This window comes from Hippocampus comes, unplaced genomic scaffold (genome assembly GCF_001891065.2).
Source record: "Hippocampus comes isolate QL1 unplaced genomic scaffold, H_comes_QL1_v1.1 scaffold10, whole genome shotgun sequence".
Lineage (NCBI taxonomy): Eukaryota > Metazoa > Chordata > Actinopteri > Syngnathiformes > Syngnathidae > Hippocampus > Hippocampus comes.
The window spans coordinates 305,330-324,941 of record NW_017805001.1 but is presented as its reverse complement, the minus strand read 5'-3'; the positions used below and the strand labels follow the sequence as shown (position 1 = coordinate 324,941).

Below are 19,612 nucleotides of genomic sequence, written 5' to 3'. Positions count from 1 at the left end.
CTTTTTTTTTTTTTTTTTGAAGGGGTCCATGGGGGAAGAATAGACTACTTCCCCGCTCTGCATGAAACTGCAATCGCCATTTTCTGATTTGAAGTATCTGATAGGGACGGTCGTGAAATGGCATCCAAGCCAGTGGGAGTGGCCATCGTGTGTCTGAAATAAACACTTTTTATATTTGATGTTGCCATCCACAGATTGCTGCGTTGCACATGTGACTGGAATGTATCATTTTGGTTTGTGATTAGTTAGTTTTTTTTTTTTTTGGATCGTATTTTGATATTTATTGTCTTTTTTTCTTTTTCGCCGCGCCAGTCACAGCTACTTATCCAAGCAACAAAACACATGGAAAATAGAATTTTCCGACCATTAAAATGCAACACAACGAAAGGATGGGAACATGTTTAGAATGTTGTCTATGGGACGGGTCCAGACATACTTCTTGTTGACGTTGATAAGGTGGGAGAAATCAGGGCGTCCTCGCCTATAGTGTCATTGTCATTTTGGTGAAACCTTCCTGTTTTTATCAACCGTGTCAATAAAGTCGAGGCCTCATCTGTCTCTATTTACATGTTATTAGAACCAACTAGGAAAAAGCATTACAAATGCTGTATAGAAAAGATAATGCTAAATCTATCTGTCTTTTTTTTTTTCCTTTTTTAAATGTAAATCCCTACACGTGGCTCTGCCAGTGACTGGAACAAGACACATCACGGTATATAACGTGAAACTTTTTTTTTCTCGTGTGGCAGCAATACCTTTTCCATAAATAATCATTATTTATTGTACATAATCATTATTTATTGTACCTGAAAAGCAATTGTTATACGTGTTGAATTTAACTCTTAAAAGTCTCATTAGCTCTCATTGATCAAGTGTCCCTAATGTGCTGTCTGGGGAAAAAGCCTGCGTTTCCACATACTTTACAATGGGGGGCGCTGTTGGCTCATTTGTTAGTGCGGTTGCCAAGTTACCTAGTTAGAGAGGCGCTTACTCGCCTGCATTTGTTTTTTTCCGCTTTTTAAGTGAAATTCTCCGAGGGGAAATGTCCGAAACGGAGTCCGAGTGCAAAAGTCCGAAGGCTAAGGGTGTTTTCTCTACCTTAATGGCGGATGGAGACTGGTTGCTGCTCAAGGGGGAGTATGAGAAAGCAGTGGAGAGATTCAGTACGGTGAGTGCTCACGAGCCGGAATTTTTTTCACCGTCCAAATATCCGCATCAATAAAAGCCGGTCATATTTAAAATAAAACACTTTACACAACTGTTTTCACCGTGAAAATTCATTTTCAGTCGTTTTTCTGACCATTTTCATTTTGTAGAGTTTGAAAATAAGTCATTCAAATGTTTTTCTTAATACAGCTCAGGAAAAAAATTATGAATGCTAACAAACCTTGAAACACCCTATTAAACCGCAAATGTGACGAGAATGTTCTGCCAGCCTGGGGGTGTGGGGTATTTTCTGGGGTACGTACTACACTGTCACGTACGGTCACGTACTGTACTGAAAGTGGATATTCTCAATCGTATAACAGGCTCTGACACTAAAACCCGAGGACAAATACTGCTTCGTGGGCCGCTCCAAGTGCTACCTAATGATGGGTCAGTATGAAAAAGCCCTGGGGGACGCCGAAGCTTCACTTCAAGAAGACCATTCCTTTTTTGAGGTATGGTTTTTTTTTCAATGTCATAGTAAACTCTTATTTGGAATCAATAATAAATATTTCGTGTTTTTTTTTTTTTTACATTAGGGGTTGTACCAGAAGGCCGAGGCTTTGTACTGCTTGGGGGAATTTGAATTTGCGCTAGTGTTTTACCACCAAGGGCTGAAGCTGCGCCCACAAGTCCATGAGTTCAAGGTGGGCATCCAGAAAGCTCAGGAGGCCATTGAGAACGCCGTCACCGGTATGTGACCGACACCAATGATGGAAGCATACAATTATCCAAAATGTCCTGATAATATCATCAGTGAACAGCTAAGGGCTCCTGCCCAACTCCGGACTGATTGATTATATTTTGTCTATATCATCATACATGTCATCACTCAGTCCCTGCCGCCATCAAACAGAAGCTTAAAGCAGAACTCCAGCAAAAAGATGCAGAGGTAGTCACACATCAATTTGTCATCCCTCTACATATTACGATGATCAACACAACCAATCTCACACAACAGATGGCAAAAGCCAAGAAACCACACGCCTCCAAGTCAGAAAAGAAGAGCAAGAAATACCTGGGGGAGTTTTACGAGGACAGGAGATATCTGGAGAACCTGTTAAAGGATGAAGGTATGTTTGTTGTTAATGTTTCTTTTTTTGTACATTTTTTTAAAGCTCTTAGAAACATTTATGTTGTTTTATATTATCATTGTTATTAATCAGAATTGTAACAATTGAATTGTGTGTTTAATGTTTAGATGTCGATCCATCCATCTGATCTAGATCTGGCTTCTTAGCTAGCTAGCGTGCTAGCCTTTCTTTGGCAACCATGCAGTCAGACAGGGCAGTGCTTCACCTGTTTCTAATGCATATGTCCGCGTTTACGGCAAACTGTCATGATCTAATCATGTTTGGGTGTATTCTAATCTGCAGACTTGGGGAAAGGGAAGACGAGGAACGGTGAGCAACTGCATGATGTCATCCAGGGTTGCCTCACATACTTGGACGGCTGCGCTGACTTCTGGAACCAGCAGAAGCCCCCGCGCCATCCACCCAAAGACCCTCAAAGACAACGAAGCAAGTGGGGCAAAATGCCCATCCATCCCTCCTCAAAACCTGCAAACTTTACAGTAAAGAGCATGTAGGACAATAACGCTTATGATTTGATTCGATTTTTATTCATCTCAAACAAGCACAATATTAAAAATAGTGTAAATTCAAGATCCATAAAAAACATAAATAAAATGAAGCCATGAAGATTAAAAGAAGGTTCCAACTCTTATTGTAAAAAAAACAAAAAAAAAAACCTTAAAAGCAATACTTAGAAAAAAATGTGCAATTCTGAAAGTAACTGTCTGGATCTTAATAGCTGAACAATTGTAATATTTTTACGGCAAATAGTTTGGTGTTTTGTGGCAAAATCTAAATGTTTCATGGCAAACTATATTGTATTTTTTTTCATGGTTTATGTTGTGTCATGTGGCCATTTTTTCATCTAAAATTACAGTAGAAATGCTTCTGTTCTATTTCTATGGGTGCTTAATAATATGCCCTCGTTTGTGGTGAAAGGATGATGTTCTTCAGTCGCGATTCGCTCGAGGGGTAACAATGCACATTGGAACACAAAGACTTTCAGCCCACATCCTTTCATTCCACACAGACTGCTTCACTTGAACACACTCAAAGCTTAAACATACCTATTTGTAAAATATCCACTATTTACAGAAAGTGTGCTGCAAAGCATGCTAGAAAGTACGTGGCTTCACCATCGCTACAGTATTATTAATAATGTATCATTGCCATTGCTATAATTATTAACATGTTATTCATTTTAATATTTCTATTAAATTACGTCAATTAAAACAAAAAAAAAATCTGAAAAAAAGCTTCAATCCTCGACAGTTTCATTTTACCCCCATTTCCGGTCTGTGAAGGGCGTGCCCTCGGTCTCCGCCCAGCGTGAGCTTACCCGCCGCCGTGCGTGCGCGCACTGTGCCTTGAAGAAGAGAAGCTGAGCGCGTGCGTGGGTGTGTCAGGTTAGCTTGTCATTGTATGCCGAGTAGCGCGTGGTAATCACCCGGACCGAATGGTGGTAAGTTGGCACGCTGTACACCGACAACAACAAAAAAAACTCATGCTCATGGCGTCCATTTTTCATGCTGTTTTTGTATTTTGACGGTGAGGAGGAAAACTTTGTCACCTGAAAACGATAATTATAGTTAGGATTGCCCTGATCCGCGTGGTTTGACTGGCATGTTAATTGTTTGTGTGCCACGGTTGTCTCCACCCTGTCGCTTTTTAAAAGTGTAATTATGCACGGTTTAAACATGTTTGTCTCCTTTTAAAGACACAAACTCTCAAATCAATGTGCTTTCTATCAGCTTGATAACAACGCGAGCTGAGTTTATCCACTGCGTCACCCACACAACAGCTGTTGGCATCGATATGTTGACTAAAAAGGAAAATGCTCGCTTAACCTTCGCTTTTGGTTAGAAACGTGAGTGTTTGTTGACCTAATCATTCACGGTTTTCGCTTTTGTTTCGTTAGAAAGCGTAGCATTCAGGAAGGGTTTTCGTCTCGTGACATGACACGTTCGCACATCTGGTAAACCGAGCAGAAATTTTGTTGAAGAATCAAAATGGTTGCCACTCTTTCGCTAGATGGCGCTCCTCAGTCTGACGCCAGGTGCCCGCCATCATCATTAAAAAAAAAAAAGGAACTGCCTTTTGTCTGCTCAGTCGTTACCAAGTGATTTTCCTTTGCTTAATAACGCCTGGTAATTCGCTGGGCAACTTGTTTGTTTTCGGGACCATGTTGAGTCCGCCCTCCGCCTGGTCTCATGATGTAAAATGTATTGCAACCATTAGAAATAGTTGCGCAATTCATAAGAAATGGGCGTGGTTACGTCAAAATGTTTGTAGTTTTGAGTCTCATTGCCAGAGTTCTTAATATAATATAACGCGTGAGGGCAATTGCGCCCCCCTCCCCACTTTTTTTTTAAAATCTTTTGTTCCGCGACCGTTTTTCCCAGACCATGAGTACCCCTCCCTCATATGTCTTGATGATTCTCCAAAAGAGGGTACAAACAACGGATTAAATCCATTTTTTTTCCTTAATTTGACCATTTAATTCTCAGGCATTGTTTTCTTTGTAACTCAAATTTAACATAAAAATAGTGTTGCCTTGAAAATAAATACTATAAAAAAAAAGAATGAAACTAGAGCAAACTGTTTTGGTAATATTTAACTCTTTAACAATAACAGTAACAATGCAGAGCAGGAATAATGATCAGACACATAGCAGTTTTACTTTCTCATCTGTCATCTGAGCTACAATGAGACACTTTAGTTGACGTGTTATTTTTGGAGCATAAATGTGTACAATTAAAATACTTTGTCTGCATGAGATAAAATCGAAAAGTGCCCCAGTTCTAATGTGAACAAAAAAGGCCAAATAATTACAGTAAGAATTCTTCAACTTAGCATTAAGGTAAAAAGATTATTTAAATATTGTACTTGTTTCCACAATGCTTTTTGACTGTTTTATGTACTAGATCTCATCAGAATTGTGCAGATCGCTGCAATTCTTGGTCTAAATGATAAAACCACAAAAAAAAAAAAAAAAAAGGCTGACGATGCATCACTGTTTCCTCTGCATGCTTTAAGATACTTGTTAATGTGAAGTGGTGACCCTCTCGAGCCCAAAATGGACCCTGAAAACAACCGTGAGGTTTCCGACATGCCGGCGAGTCCGCAACAGGAGGAAGTGGCGGTGACGCAGCCAGCAGCTGCTGAAGGAGATGGAGAGGAAAAGCAGCAGCCCGCGGGGAACGGCGCTGGTGACGCGGTCGGAAGCAACACCGCCCCTGTCCAAGATGACTCGCCTCTTGAAAGCCCTGAAGCTAAGCCACCGGTGCCTGTTGCTGTGCCAGAAGAGCCACATCCCATGTCTGATCCGGTTCCAGAAGCTGAAATAATGCTGCCGCCAACCCAGGAAGATGCCGCGCCGCAGCAACCAGAAGAATTGCCGCCTTGCAGCCCAGAGAAGGTTCAAGAGAAAGTTCTTGATGAAGTAGAGGCTGTAGTTGAGGCACAAGAAGTTGTCAAGGAGGCTCAGGCACAAAATGATGGCGAGAAAATCGAAGCGTCCACGGAGAAGCCAGCTGAAACCTCCATGCAGGAGAAGGCGTTGAAAAAGGCTGAAGCTGAAATGGCGCCCCCTGCAGAACCAAAGAAGGAAAGCGAGCCGGATACAAGTGCCAAGTCAGCAGTTCCACCAGGAGCCGAGGCAAGTGACCCAGCACCTGAAAAGGAGCCGACCCTTCCCTCTGCCGGCTCCTTGTCGTTCCCCATCCTTAAACACGAGAAGACCAAAGATGCTCTGTGCCGCTCTCGCACCCTGGTGGTCATCAAAGGCCTTCCGGGAAGCGGGAAGACCTTCTTATCTCGTGCGTTGGCCGACGCCTACAAGGACCATTGCTCGGTCTTCTGCGCCGACGACTACGCGGATAGCGCCGACCCCGCCATGGACGCGCACAAAGCCCTGGACGAGGCGGTGGTGGCCTGCTGCGCCGACGCCCCTACGGTGCTGGTGGTTGTGGACGACACTAACCACACCCATGAGCGGCTTGCCCGCCTGGGCGAGTTGGCCCGGGAGCAACGGATGGTCGTGGTCTTCCTCACGCCGCGCACGGAATGGAACGCGGACACGGCGCGCCTCGCCAAGCTGAGCGGACGCAAGCCGGCTGCCATCACTGCCATGAAGCGGCAACTGGATGAGGTGTGCCTGCCGCTCTTCTTCGGCTGGTTCTTGCTGACACCTGCGCAGGATCAGCTCAGATCCACAGGCAGCGACTTCCTGACGGCCCTGGATGGCTTCAAGAAGAATGCTGTTGGCTGTGAGTGAACCCGTTTGCTCAGTCTTGAATTTTTGCTTGCAGAGATGGCAGAAAGTGTATTTTTTTTAATATATATATATTTGACACAATGGAAAAAATAGCTAAATAAAATTAAATGCCAAATATCGAGTGGCCACTCCCCAAATATCTGATAGTACAAACCAGTTTTCAATTGATGCAATAAAGTGCAAAATGGAAGTAAATGAACACAATTTTAATCAAGTGCTTTAAGTATTAATAGACATTTTTATTTATTTATTTTTTTGGGGGGGGGGTCATTTTGCCATCTGAAGAAGTTGAAATGCTTAAGACTACTGTATCTTGTTTTGACCAGTTGGTACAAAGTGCAACTCAAGGCAAGTGCAGGGAGAAAGTCTTTAAAAAAATACACACACACACACACACACACACACTTTGGAATAGATTTGAGTTATCTGTACTTAGGTCGTCACCACTGACCTTGTCTCATCTTTGCAGCGTCGGTGAATGAAGGGCAGGAAATTCCTCTGGAGCAGTACTTCAAAGGCAAAAGAAGCCTCCACTGCACCACCAAATTCTGTGACTATGGAAAGGCAGAGGGAGCCAAAGAATATGCAGAGAAACCAGTAAGACACCCTTGTTCGCTCGCACGAGTTGAAGAAATTGCGGCAATTATGGCAAACAAAAAAAAATCAGTTTGGCACATACTTAGTTTTAAGGTTGTTGTTGGGCTCACATTAGTACATTAAAGAAAAACATGCTTGCCTTTTTTTTCAATAAATGTGATAAAAAATTAAACAGACTGCTATTATGACATAATTTGAGCAAGCCAGTTTTGAAAGAAAATGGATAGCTCCATTACTTTATTGCAAAAGGAGCTGGTCAGACACAAAGTTACAAAAAAGAAAAAATTCCGCCTAATAAACTGTTTAGTCCACTCATCGTTTTTTGCAATGCATCAGTCATGGCTCCAAAACCTGTGAAAGTTTTGGGCAAAATATTGAAATAGTGTAACCAGTCATTTGCTTTTGTGACTTATGAAAATATTTTTGTCTGCTTATGGGGTCAGTATGAATGCAAACTTTGATTTGGAAGAAATGCAGATCCTGACACAGTCAAGGGAAAAAAAATCTTTATGTATCGCACTGATGGCTGCCGTTTCCTTTTTCAGGAGGTGTCAGAATTGTACGGCTCTGTCTTCGATCTGGCCGTGAGCGCCCTTTTTGTCACGCCTCGCACCTTCGGCGCCCGCGTCAGCCTCACCGACGAGCAGCTGGTGCTGTGGCCGGCTGACGCCGAAAAGGAGGCGGAGTCTTCCGTCCCCGGCGCCGGCTCTTTGCCGTTGGGCAGCCGCGCCCACATCACCCTGGGCTGCGCGGACGGCGTGGAGCCAGTCCAGACGGGTCTGGACCTCCTGGAGATCCTGGTGTTACCGGAGGTGGAACCTGTCACCGACTTGGAGCTGGGCTCGCTGCGCTTTTACGGAGAAGGGAGGTGGATGCTGGAGCTCAAAGAGCCCATGTGCGCCGCCGCGTGCTTCTCCAGCTTCTACAAGCGCAGGGGCCCATCCCATGAGAAGGGCAAAAGGGATCCCAAGAAGAAGAAAAACTGCGCCATCTTGTGAAGACATGATGGGGGGCCTTGCGTGGGATGGGATGGTTGATTAATTCTAAAATAGGAGTTTAAGGGCTTTTGAATGTAGCTAGCCGGAATCTTTGTGTGCCTTTTTTTTCCCATCCCCCACCCCTTTCACACGACCCAAAAAGCCTTCAGCAAGTTCACATAGCTCAGTATGGCATCAATCTAGTTCACTCAAGCTGCTCACACATCGGTGACAAACTTTTGGGGCCTTTCTTTAGACTAGCATCCTAGCTCATCTGTGTGAGAGTGGAAATCATGTACTCGGCGTGCATCCCAATCCCAGACTTACATTGTGGTACACCATTTCGAGTTGCTTTAAAGCTACTTTGTCGTCTTAGTCAAATGGACTAGCTAGTCATTGAAAAAGTGATTGTAATACTAGCAAGTAGGCCAAAGCTGTGCATTTAAATGTTAGGGTGACGTGTGCGCTAGAGATGCTTGCTTACGCGTTTGCACTATGCATTGTTTTGAAAGGGAGACCTAAGAATTTGGCATTTCTTCCCCTCCAGCTGCTTGCACTTAAAAAAAAAAAAAAAACCGCTGTGAATCCAAATCTTTGTCGCTCTTTTTAGCCAGTTTGAACAACAAATTTACATTTCAATGTAACCTTTTGGGGTTTGGAAGTCCAACTTTGTGCAGCTCTAATGAAACCCTATTTTTGCACTTGTTTTGTACACTTAATAAAGAAGATCGTGTGTTGCTCCAGCAATACTGCTTCCTGTCCGTTTTGTACCGACATCACTCCAGCGATTTTTTTTTTAACTGCGCGTGTGTGTGTTTCTGTTCATGACCAGCAGATGTCACTCAATACTTAAGTGCCGTTAGAAATAAACGACTTCAATACAACGTATGTGTATATAAAGTACGTTTTAGAAAAAAAAGGTGTTCCGCAGGAACTATTGATTAGTACGAATGCAATATACAAGTGTGTGCGCAATTGTTGCAAAACACCACCCAGGCCAAGGACGACGATATATTTACCGGTAGTTACTGCTGTTTCCAAGTTATTTTTGATCTAATACACCATTTACGTTTGGGGCTGGGGGACATATACAAATGTTAGTGAAATCAGCCCCACAACACAACGGCGTTGTGAGTGGAGGTTAATTTTATCTTCTTCCTGAAGAGTATTTAATTGTTCTGCCTGTCAGTACACATCGCTGACATAGACGGGTAGTACGTTTTGAGGAGCTTCAGTGAAACTGGATGATGTTATGGCGCACCGTTCCGCGTTGTCGTGGTTGGAGTCACTGATTCAGTACAATTTTCCATCCAGGGCAAAGGCAGGTTTTGACTGAGTCACCTTAACAGTGTAAAATCAACAAATATGGGCCAAGTGAGTATCGGCCCTTTTCAACCAACCTTTCCCTTGCGTACAGCGTGTAGATAAGACTGTTGACCAATCATTGTCAATTGTTCCTTATTGTGGAGAGTGGCGTGCTTGAGCCTTTGGAAGAAATTAGTGAAACATTCAATAATCCGTGATTATTCCAATATTCTTAAACACCAAGAGCCCTCAACAGCAATTATATAAACAAAACAACTTTCTATGGATGTGATCTTTATTTTAATTTACGACGTGTGTTCTATTTGTTTTAAATATAACACATTAGACATTTTCTGCTTAAAAATCCGTTCCACGAATGACAAGATTTTTTTTTACCCAACAGTAAGTGAATGCGTCAATAAAGCACGGTTAGGAGCGAGCCAATCAGAGGCCCAGGACTATCTGATGCTCCCTCGGCAGAGATGGGAGCCGGAAGCCAAAAGTGAACGCGAGCTCTTCTCCTTCTGCGGTACCACTTGCTTGGTTCCGAGTCAAGGCAAAAACCACTCCGCGGAGAAACTGACACACACCCCGTGTTGAAACCTCACTAGAACCCCCTCGTCGGACTATATTTTAACGCAAGGTTTGTATCTTTTTATTTCTTTACGCGAGGTCTTTTTTTTCCAAAGATGAAACTATCGTCGAAGCAAATCGAACTACTCTGACGTCAGTCTGTTCTCTGACTTTTAAAAATTTGAGTCATCCCATCAACTTTGCTTGACTTGTCTTTTGAAATTGGACGTTTATTTCAACCACTTTTAGAATGAATGAACGAATGAGTGGAATCAGATAGAATTCTTGTTAACTCGCAAATTTGTATCAAACCTCCATATGTTATCATTTACTGTTTTAGTCTACTCGTGTTTCTCCATATCTGTTTTAAATGGTCCACCTGGTCATCCATCGTGCCGTTTTGAAACAATTTTCATTATCACCCATTGATCATCACCAGCAGCTTTCTAATTAAAGTCAGTGATGTCTTGAACCAGGAATGGCTGCTGTTCCAGGACAAACTGTTTCCATCCATCCCGGCAGAGTGTTATTGGCGCAGCCAGCAGCGAATCCAGTCTAGTGATAATCAATAGTGTCACAGTACTTCTATCAATAATCCCAGTTAAGAAATAGTGAAATAAAGTAGACCAGATGCTCAGGCGCTTGTTGGCTTTGATTCAGAAGGAAATTAATAAGTGGTTGTAAAATCAGGTAATAAATAGCATGCCGTTATCTAACAAATGAGCGAGGCGCTTGTTGGCTTTGATTCAGAAGGAAATTAATCAGTGGTTGTAAAATCAGATAGGTAATAAATAACATGCCCTTATCTAACAAATGAGCACCTTTGAAGAGCGAGGCTCGGGAATTGTAGGTTTAGTTCTAAAATATACAGCCTCGATAACTCACCAATCAAACCCTTGTGCTTGTACGACATCACATGGATACTGGACAGGGGAACCTTACAATGGGAATGTCCTAAATGCTGCATGATTTGGACAATATTGCTCAAAATTCAGCCCTAACTATGTATTATTATATACTGTATTTCTAAGAAAACAAAGGTATACTCTGTCAGCAATGCATCGTCAACGGGGAGAAGTCTCACTGTTTTAAGAGTTAGAAAGAGTCAGAGTCTACCAGTATCTTAACAGGGTTTTTATTGCAGGGTTTTTATTGCTTCATTTGTATTGTATTACAATACTTTATTTCATTGTACTTTGAGAATGTTTAACGTGATTGAAAAAAAAACTATAATAAAATATACCTCATATTAGAAATTGTAACGTGTTCTTTATTTATTTTGATCTATATTTGCCAAGGGGAAAATTGAAAACAAACAACATGGAGGTTAACCAGTGTGCGCACCTAAACGCTTCCAAATACTTTCTACTCTGCTCGTGTCTTGTTTCTATTAGAGGACAATAACCTGAGTGGTAAATAATTGCCTCTTAGGTTATTAGCGCAGAGAAGCTGTGGCCGGTTACATTTAATCTACTTCCCTCACCAAACCTGCCTTGCCTTCATCCATCTTGTCAGGCCCCGTCCCATCGAGCCGCCATGTCCGCCAAAGCCATCTCAGAGCAGACGGGCAAGGAGTTCCTCTACAAGCACATCTGCACACCGGCAACGGTCCAGAACCGCTTCCGCTATGCTAACGTCACCCCCGAGACCGACCTGGACCGACTGGCGCTGGAGCACCCCTGGCTGCTCACAGAGGTTTGGATGATTGGTTGACTTCATAAGTCCAGCTCTCACTGTTACACATACATGGTGCCAGGCAGGAAATGATCCAAATTTTTAAAAAAAATTTGGGGGGGGAATGTCGGGTGTTGTGGTGTAGCATCATAGCATTCCTAGGAGGAGTTGCAGTGGCTTTAACGGAACGTCCAATTGAATTAGTCTTCGGGTATGATGGTGATGCAGAGGGCAGATATGGAAGAGGAGAGCGAGCGATGTGCTGCCCGAACATTGATTAGAAAATTGCATTAACTTTCACCGTCTGTCGTGTCTTCCCACCTTCCTCCTCCTCTTCCTCTTCATCACTGGCGAGGGCCCAGATCGTAATGGCTCCACTGTCATAAGTCATTCGCCGGTTAGCGGGAGGAAGAGCGCTTCTTCTCGTTTTCAGTGGGGGATGGCAGAATCCAGTTAGGATTGAACAACAATGATTTTGTGATTTTTATGGTGAAGTATCCTGTCGCTCTTTGAGAAATTGCTCTGTTTGAAATTAAGGGGTACCTTGAATAGGGCTGAAAGATTTGAAAAAAATAATTCTTTTTTTTTTCCACAATATTGTGTCTTAATGTGTGATTATTTTTTCGGTCATATTTCCATGTGTATTTCGAACAAACATCCATCCATCCATTCTCTGATGCGCTTCTCCTCACGAGGGTAGCGGGTGTGCTGGAGCCTTTCCTGGTTGTCTTTAGGCTGCAGCCAATCGCAGGGCACACGTAGACGAACAACCATTCGGGCTCTCAATCACACCTAGGGACAATTTGAAGTGCCCAATCAGCCTGCCGTGCATGTTTTTGGAATGTGGGAGGAAACCGGAGTACCCAGAGAAAACCCACGCAGGTATGGGGATGTTATGCAAACTCCACACAGGAAGGCCGGAGCCGGGATTGAACCCATGACCTCTGCACTGTGAGGCCGACATGCTAACCAGTCGTCCACCAACTTTGTTGTTTAAAAAAAAAGAAACGTGAATATTACCTTGAAAAATAAAATTTAAAAAAAAAAAAAAACGTGAATATTACCTTGAAAAATAATTTTGGCTATTACAAGCATATTTTGGAATGGGAGGGATAACAATGAGATTATTTCTCGAAATCATTCAGCCCCAATATAAATTTAAGTGGCAGCAACCATGTTGCAGTAAATGAACCAGCAAATTTGCTGCCTAAGTGGACTGCATTATAAGACAGTCAACTCACGTGTCTGGCTTTTTTTTTTTGGTCCAAATTGTATGTTGATTTGTCCAAACTACTGAGTTCTGTTTTGTTTTGTTTTGTTTTTTTTTCCTCTGCTTTCTTAATGTATGCCTTTTGAAACGTTGGCCTTCCAGGAAATGACACATTTCCAGATTGTGTAATCCCCACTTTTCTATTTGCGAAAAGACACCAGCCCATCTGGATATTTGCAGGGCGTTGTTCTTATTTGCACACTTAGTGTTAATCTTGTCTTATTACTCAGCCACATGTGGTATTCGCTGTTTTCAAGGGCAACACCCACCCTATGTACCCATATCGAAAAAAATTTAAAAAATCATCATTGATCCTCCGAACCGCTGCCGACTAGAGGTGAGGCATTTATTGTAAATGCACAGCGCCCTACTTTTTGATATTATGTACTTTTGTTTCCATGCAAAAAAAATCAATACTCATCTGCAGTGAGTATGTGTTGTATCAGTGGTACTAAATTATGCGATAATTGTATTCATCACTTGGAGGGTTTCATTTACAGTGATCCCTCGCTCTATCGCGGTCCTTTTAGCGAGGCTTCAGTGCATCATGTTTTTTTTTTTCCCCAAGTACTGTGTTTGGAAAAAAATGCCTAATGACTCAGAGGTTTTGTGCATGGCTGTAACTTGATTGGTTCCCAACACCGACATTTCCATTTAACATTAACTTTGTATTAAAAATATTAATTCTCTGGAGAAAGGTAGAAAAGCATGCATTTATTTGATTGTAAGGCTTCATTTTGAGCAACCTTTTAATGAATCGATGTCTCGACTTCAATTCTAAACGGGATTCGCCTTCCTGTGCAGAGGCTGGTGGTGAAGCCCGACCAGCTGATCAAGAGGCGGGGCAAGCTGGGCCTGGTCGGCATTAACCTGGACCTGAACGGCGTCAAAGAGTGGCTGAAGAGCCGCCTCATGAAAGAGACGACGGTACGTCATCCACTTAAGCCAATAACTCCTGTCGCCATCATTCCGCCGCCCTCTCCTTCACCCTCTCCTTCCTCCTGTTTTCACATTTTGGACCCATTTGCTACGTTCGGTGTGAACAAGCGGCATTCCGCTTCCACCTAGTCGTCCACCAGTGCAGTCGAGAGAGCCGACAACACACAGCATCCATCACTCTGATGCGGTTTCGCCCGATAAAATAACAAGACACTTCTTCAAGCTCCCATGCCCCCATAAACCAGTCAAGAAGAGTGTCTGTATGTCCGCGTGTGCGTGTGAGTGAGTGTGTGTGTGTGTGTGTGTGTGTATTTCATCACGTTTGACATGACAAGTGTGTGGCTGTAAAGCAAGATAAATAACGCCGCCACGTTGCAGCTGATTGACTCCCATAAATAAAGTGAGCATTGCAGAAGATTCGGGGAACCGCGCAGGAGCCATTAATATTTGTGGACAGCGATGCGAACCAGTCACAACAAAGGTAACTCGAATTTCGCTGTTACAAAAATGCAGACGTACACCATGCCAGACCGATTGTAATGCTCGGGTGGATCACAGGAGTTGTATACACATTGAATGTGAATTCATATAATTTGCACCGCATGAGTAACTGACGGTGGTCAACAAATGCAGACCGGTAAATGTCATATTCATTTCGTATCTGTTTTGAATGCGCCATCAACATCGCAACGTACTGAATGATATTGTTACACTCCAGTCCTGTAGGGGGCAGTAATAATAATGTGCCAAAACTGTAACCAAAAAAAAAAAAAAGAATAAATAAATACCACTGTATAACCCTGCTAGCTTGGAAGCTACTAACGAAAAAATAATCAATAAACTAGCGCTCCAAGATGACAATCTTCTCTTTTTGGTGAAGTCAAAGATTTTTTTTTCAATTCAGGAGTACATGTTATAAACCAGATGATTGGTGGAAAAAGTTTCGACATGATTTCTTTTATATCACAAAAACCTGGCAATTGTGTTGACTTTTTTTTTTTTTTAACTCCTTTTATATACGAGTGTCTGTTGTGTCTGTTCAATTTAACCCGCCACGCAATTGGCCCTTGGCGGAGGTAATCCTGTTGAGGTTTTATTGACACTGTCAGTTAATTCATGATTGCATGCGTAGTTGACTGTGGTGTCGAATTGCACCAAGACGGCTAAATCAGGCGAGCTAACTTCCCACCTGGATTCCGAACCTTCCTTTATTCTGAACTCCTCAAAATGGCACCCTCCTCGCACTATTCTATTCTCTCCGCTCACACCCCCACCCCACCACCACCACCACCACCTCCAATCCCCTTGTCTGTGAAAGCGCTGCCAGCGCCTGTTGGCCTTTGAACACAAACACGGCGACAGCCCCGCCAAATGAGCTGCCTTCGCTTGGCTTTCCCCCGGAGCGAGAAACGATGACGTTGTCCCAGGAATCTGTAGTGCTACTCTTCTATAATGTCTTGTTTTCCTTGCCATTTTGTTCCACGGCAACCAGAAATATGCGTCTAGCACAGGAATGAGGAACGAATAACTAAATGAAATACTGGTCCAATCCAGATGATGTGGCGCCACACAACTTTACAACATTTTCAGTTTCCTCAACTTCCTCCGACAAGTTACTCTGTAATCCGTGAATCACTAAAATTGAACTACATAAAGAACGTGGCTCTCTAATTTGCAATTTGTTACCACAAAAAAATCAACCAAACAATCTGAACAAAACATGTTAGCATGTCTCGTACTAGACTTGTTGCGATGCATGCCACATAACTGATTTTCGTGCTTCCTCCTCAGGTGGGAAAAGCCAAAGGCGTTCTCAAGAATTTCCTCATCGAACCTTTTGTCCCTCACAAGCAGGTAAATCACTCGTCGGACCAAAATGTCATTATCAGGAGTGTACCAATACGCCCGAGAATACGTTGACGCGGCGCTGTTTGATTGCAACCAGGAGGAAGAGTTCTACGTGTGCATCTACGCCACCCGCGAGGGCGACCACGTACTGTTCCACCACGAGGGCGGCGTGGACGTGGGCGACGTGGACGCCAAGGCCAAGAAGCTGCTGGTCGGCGTGGACGAGAAGATCAGCGAGGGCGCGGTGAGCAAGCAGCTGCTCGCCAACGTCCCCAACGACAAGAGGCTGTGAGTGATGGCGTCGTTTCTTAAATATGACCGCTTGACTGAAGCCCTTACGGTCGTCGTACAGTCCAAGCGCTACTCGTCGGACTTTGTCACTGTGTGCAGCTTTGGGAAGAAAATGGCGGCAATAAGTGCCGTTGTGATGGGCTTGCCTTTTCACCCCATATTATAAAGATGTTTTTTTTTTTTTTTAACTGAAACTCTTCGACAAAAAATGGAATCCGAGAAGATTGAAAACAACATCCAGGCTCACCTTAGCGTTTACTCAGATGTCTCATAGTACACTTCAGTTTTTCGCAATACAGTACTCCAGTATTGAAGGCCTCCGCGTTCTCATAAAAGAAGTACTGTGATGTTGCGGATGGTGGGGGGTGGGGCTGCAAATGCTTTCCATTAGCCAAATGACAAACTCTCTCCTTGGCTTTTTATTCCCCATCTGACTCCACCCACCAGCCTTCCTTCAAGGCCGCTCTGGATTCACAGCACGTCCATTTATTTTGATGGCGGTGATACAGCCAGTCACCCCACCAACACCGCCCCCTCCTTTCTAGTCCGTCTGTCCAGCGGCACTCCTCGTTATGGCTGCGATTCACTGTCTTGGCTGACATTGACGGAACATGCACACGCACACACACGCACGCACTCTAGACCCCCACCACCACCTTTTTTTTCACTCGCGTAGGCTTTTTCCATTCCAAGCACACTAGGGAAGCTGAGTCACTGTGGCTTGCACCACGTGGGTCAGACAAGGTTCTGACAGCAGGCTGACATGGTTACTCCCCCTTGACAGAAGAAAAATATTTTACACACACACACACACACACACACACACACACACGCACGCACGTTCAAATCTATTCTTTTCTGACAGCCGAGGCAAGTTATATTGATTCATGTGAATTGTTCCATTATTCTGATGACAGGGTCCTGGCCCAGTTCATTGTCGGACTTTTCAACCTGTATGAGGAACTATTCTTCACATACCTGGAGATCAACCCACTAGGTAGTTTTTTTTTTTATTTACATTTAGATTGTTAAATGAACAAAACTGAACATGACATCATTTTGAAGCAGTTTGAAAAGAAACATTTTAGACCTCCAAAAAGTTAATGCTGACCAGCGTAATGATGATATTTGAAAAAAAAAAAAAAACATTCAGAAAGAAGACAACATTGGGACATTAAATTCACAAGTGGATTCCGCTGCATTTCCAACCCAAAGGACGGAACGGAGTAAATATTTGATGCGCTCGCTGTTTGATGCTGGTAATTGGCTACAACGAACAAGCTCTTTGCCGCTTTGAAGTCCTACACAAGCGATATGCTGGGAGCGTCTTTGCTCACACGGTGGTCGATCAGTAGGTGAGCAGGTGTCAACCTTTTCTCTTCTCCTGCCCCTCCTTCTCTGCGCAGTGGTCACAAAAGATGGCGTCTACGTGCTGGATATGGCGGCAAAGATCGATGCGACGGCAGACTATATCTGCAAAGCCAAGTGGGGAGATGTGGAATTCCCACCGCCTTTTGGCAGGGAGGCCTACCCTGAGGTAATGTCAACGGATAACAATCCTCTGTTTTTTTTTTTTTTTTAAATTGTATTATTATTTATTTATTTATTTATATATTATAATTGTAGTTGCTGGACACGTAAATGAAATCGTAAAATATATATATATATATATACATGTATTAGCATCTCTAAAGAAATATATATCTTTAAAAAAACACATGTATTATTCGTATTTATTTTTTTATGTTTTTAAATGATAGATTTATGGATTTAATATACCATGTGGAAAATCTCTGATTATATGGCTTATTTTTATTTTGTTAAAATTGACGGATGATATGTTGTATACATTTATGATTATGTAAAAATGTAATTATTGTAGAATTAATTCATTATAGCCCTTACTAAAATTGTTAATGCATTTTTTAAAAAAAATCTCTAGTTTATATTTGAACAAAAATAGATAATATACTGAATGAATACATGCATAATTCATTATTGACTTTATACTCTACACATACTGGACAATAATACGTTGTATGTGCATTAAATTCTTGATACTCTTCGCATCCGCAGCTGTTGTTTAAATAATCTGCCGCGGCCTGTTGGGCTCGTCTCAGACAGACTCACCCAGCGGCGGCAGCAGCAGACGGATGCTCTAATTGGCTCGAGGGTGGGGGCTAAGGGGGACAGCGGCCATTTTTTAGATTGCAAGTGTTTTCATCCCAGGCACCAGATGTGTGTGCGTCTGTGTCTTTGTGCATCTGTCTGTCAAAATCAAGCATGAAAGCTCCACGCGTCCACAATCACTCCTCAGTACGGTGCACTTTCACAGGCCACTTCATTAGGCACAACGACACAATCCAATCATCATCCCCCCCCCCACCCCCCGGTTCACAGGAGGCCTACATTGCCGACCTGGATGCCAAGAGCGGCGCCAGCCTCAAACTGACCCTGCTCAACCCGCAGGGGCGGATCTGGACCATGGTGGCGGGGGGCGGAGCCTCTGTCGTGTACAGGTAGTTCATCCAATAGCTTCACATCGGACATCAAGAGATTTGTGGTTTTTGCAGTGCTATAATAGCCATTTATCTTTTGCTTGTGCACAATCTAAAAATATAGAAACATTGATCCTGAAATGTGCCAGGTGGGGTTCGTTGTAGTCGTCTACGGACGTGCATATGCCAAGTTATCGAATCTTAAAAAGGGTTGGCAACATTTTTTAAATGGTTTCAGTTTGTGAAAAGTCATTATTTCTGCTCATTATTTAACGTCATAATTTATAATTAGCCATTAAACATTTTTTGGGAGAATAAAAGTAATGTATCAAATCTCACAAGAGTCTTGATAATGTAATTTGATTGTTGGGTCGGTTTGAAGAACAGGGTGGGCCATATTTTGCTCACCACTGTATCATTTTTTTGTTGAAATAGTTTTGGTGGAAGCGAGATCAAGTTTCTGAAACTGGAGGTAATTAAAATAAGGAAGCAAGTAATAAACCATCTCCCCTCTTCCATCTGTTCGGGGATGTAAGATGTCCCACGCAGACTCCTCAACCGCCACTAATGAATCCCTCTGTGCCCCTTTTCATTTTTACTTGCTCTAACCTATTTTGCAATGCGCTAGCAATGAAGAGTTCTTGTTCCCTTACAACACATATGTCAAAGTGCCGGCCCGCGGGCCAAATCCGGCCCGCGAGAATGTTTTCAGTGGCCCCTGGGATGATATTGATTTATTCTTAGACCCGGCCCGCGGACCGCAGCAAGCCGAGAGCCCGCAGATCTTTTACACGCACCAATACTACATTTCCCACAATGCAACGGTGACGTGTCAAGCAGTCGGCCGCTTTATTTAAATATTTATTAGTCTAGCAGTCGTTCCCATGACAGTGACATTAGCTTTCGGGTTACCCATCAAAAATGGCAAAATGGAAGGTGGACACTGAGAACCGGGGGTTTCAAACAAGGTGGGTGTCGAAGTATATGTTCATGGACGTAGCTGGAAAACCTGTGTGTCTTCTGTGCGGAGAAAGTGTGGCGCGATTGAAATAGTGTAATCTGAGACGACATCATGAAACGAAACA

General features: G+C 43.1%; 3 protein-coding genes across 4 annotated transcripts in view; all 3 read left to right on the top strand.

The window, feature by feature from the left end:
* Positions 1 to 6: 6 nt before the first annotated feature.
* On the top strand, positions 7 to 3,570 carry LOC109532544 (tetratricopeptide repeat protein 25-like). Of its 2 annotated transcripts, XM_019897420.1 has the most exons (6): positions 778 to 1,168; positions 1,530 to 1,661; positions 1,746 to 1,899; positions 2,043 to 2,098; positions 2,168 to 2,279; positions 2,583 to 3,570. In XM_019897420.1, exons 1-6 carry the CDS (start codon positions 1,043 to 1,045, stop codon positions 2,792 to 2,794), a joined length of 792 nt encoding a protein of 263 aa, XP_019752979.1. In that variant the 5' UTR covers positions 778 to 1,042; the 3' UTR covers positions 2,795 to 3,570. The 2 variants fall into 2 exon arrangements, with proteins under 2 accessions (XP_019752971.1, XP_019752979.1); XM_019897412.1 differs by having other exon boundaries at positions 7 to 1,168; positions 2,043 to 2,279.
* A 67-nt stretch (positions 3,571 to 3,637) lies between these two features.
* On the top strand, positions 3,638 to 8,876 carry cnp (2'',3''-cyclic nucleotide 3'' phosphodiesterase). Its single transcript, XM_019897400.1, has 4 exons — positions 3,638 to 3,741; positions 5,316 to 6,547; positions 7,025 to 7,152; positions 7,698 to 8,876. The coding sequence occupies exons 2-4, from the start codon at positions 5,356 to 5,358 to the stop codon at positions 8,148 to 8,150; spliced, it is 1,773 nt and encodes a 590-aa protein (XP_019752959.1). The 5' UTR covers positions 3,638 to 3,741; positions 5,316 to 5,355; the 3' UTR covers positions 8,151 to 8,876.
* A 1,045-nt stretch (positions 8,877 to 9,921) lies between these two features.
* LOC109532620 (ATP-citrate synthase) overlaps positions 9,922 to 19,612 on the top strand; it is a 17,836-nt gene continuing 8,145 nt past the window's right edge. The window contains exons 1-8 of the mRNA XM_019897547.1: positions 9,922 to 10,077; positions 11,523 to 11,702; positions 13,756 to 13,878; positions 15,682 to 15,744; positions 15,836 to 16,026; positions 16,947 to 17,026; positions 17,436 to 17,566; positions 18,430 to 18,548. Coding sequence (XP_019753106.1) covers positions 11,544 to 11,702; positions 13,756 to 13,878; positions 15,682 to 15,744; positions 15,836 to 16,026; positions 16,947 to 17,026; positions 17,436 to 17,566; positions 18,430 to 18,548 — 866 coding nt within the window. The 5' untranslated portion in view covers positions 9,922 to 10,077; positions 11,523 to 11,543. The remainder of the gene's footprint in view (positions 10,078 to 11,522; positions 11,703 to 13,755; positions 13,879 to 15,681; positions 15,745 to 15,835; positions 16,027 to 16,946; positions 17,027 to 17,435; positions 17,567 to 18,429; positions 18,549 to 19,612) is intronic.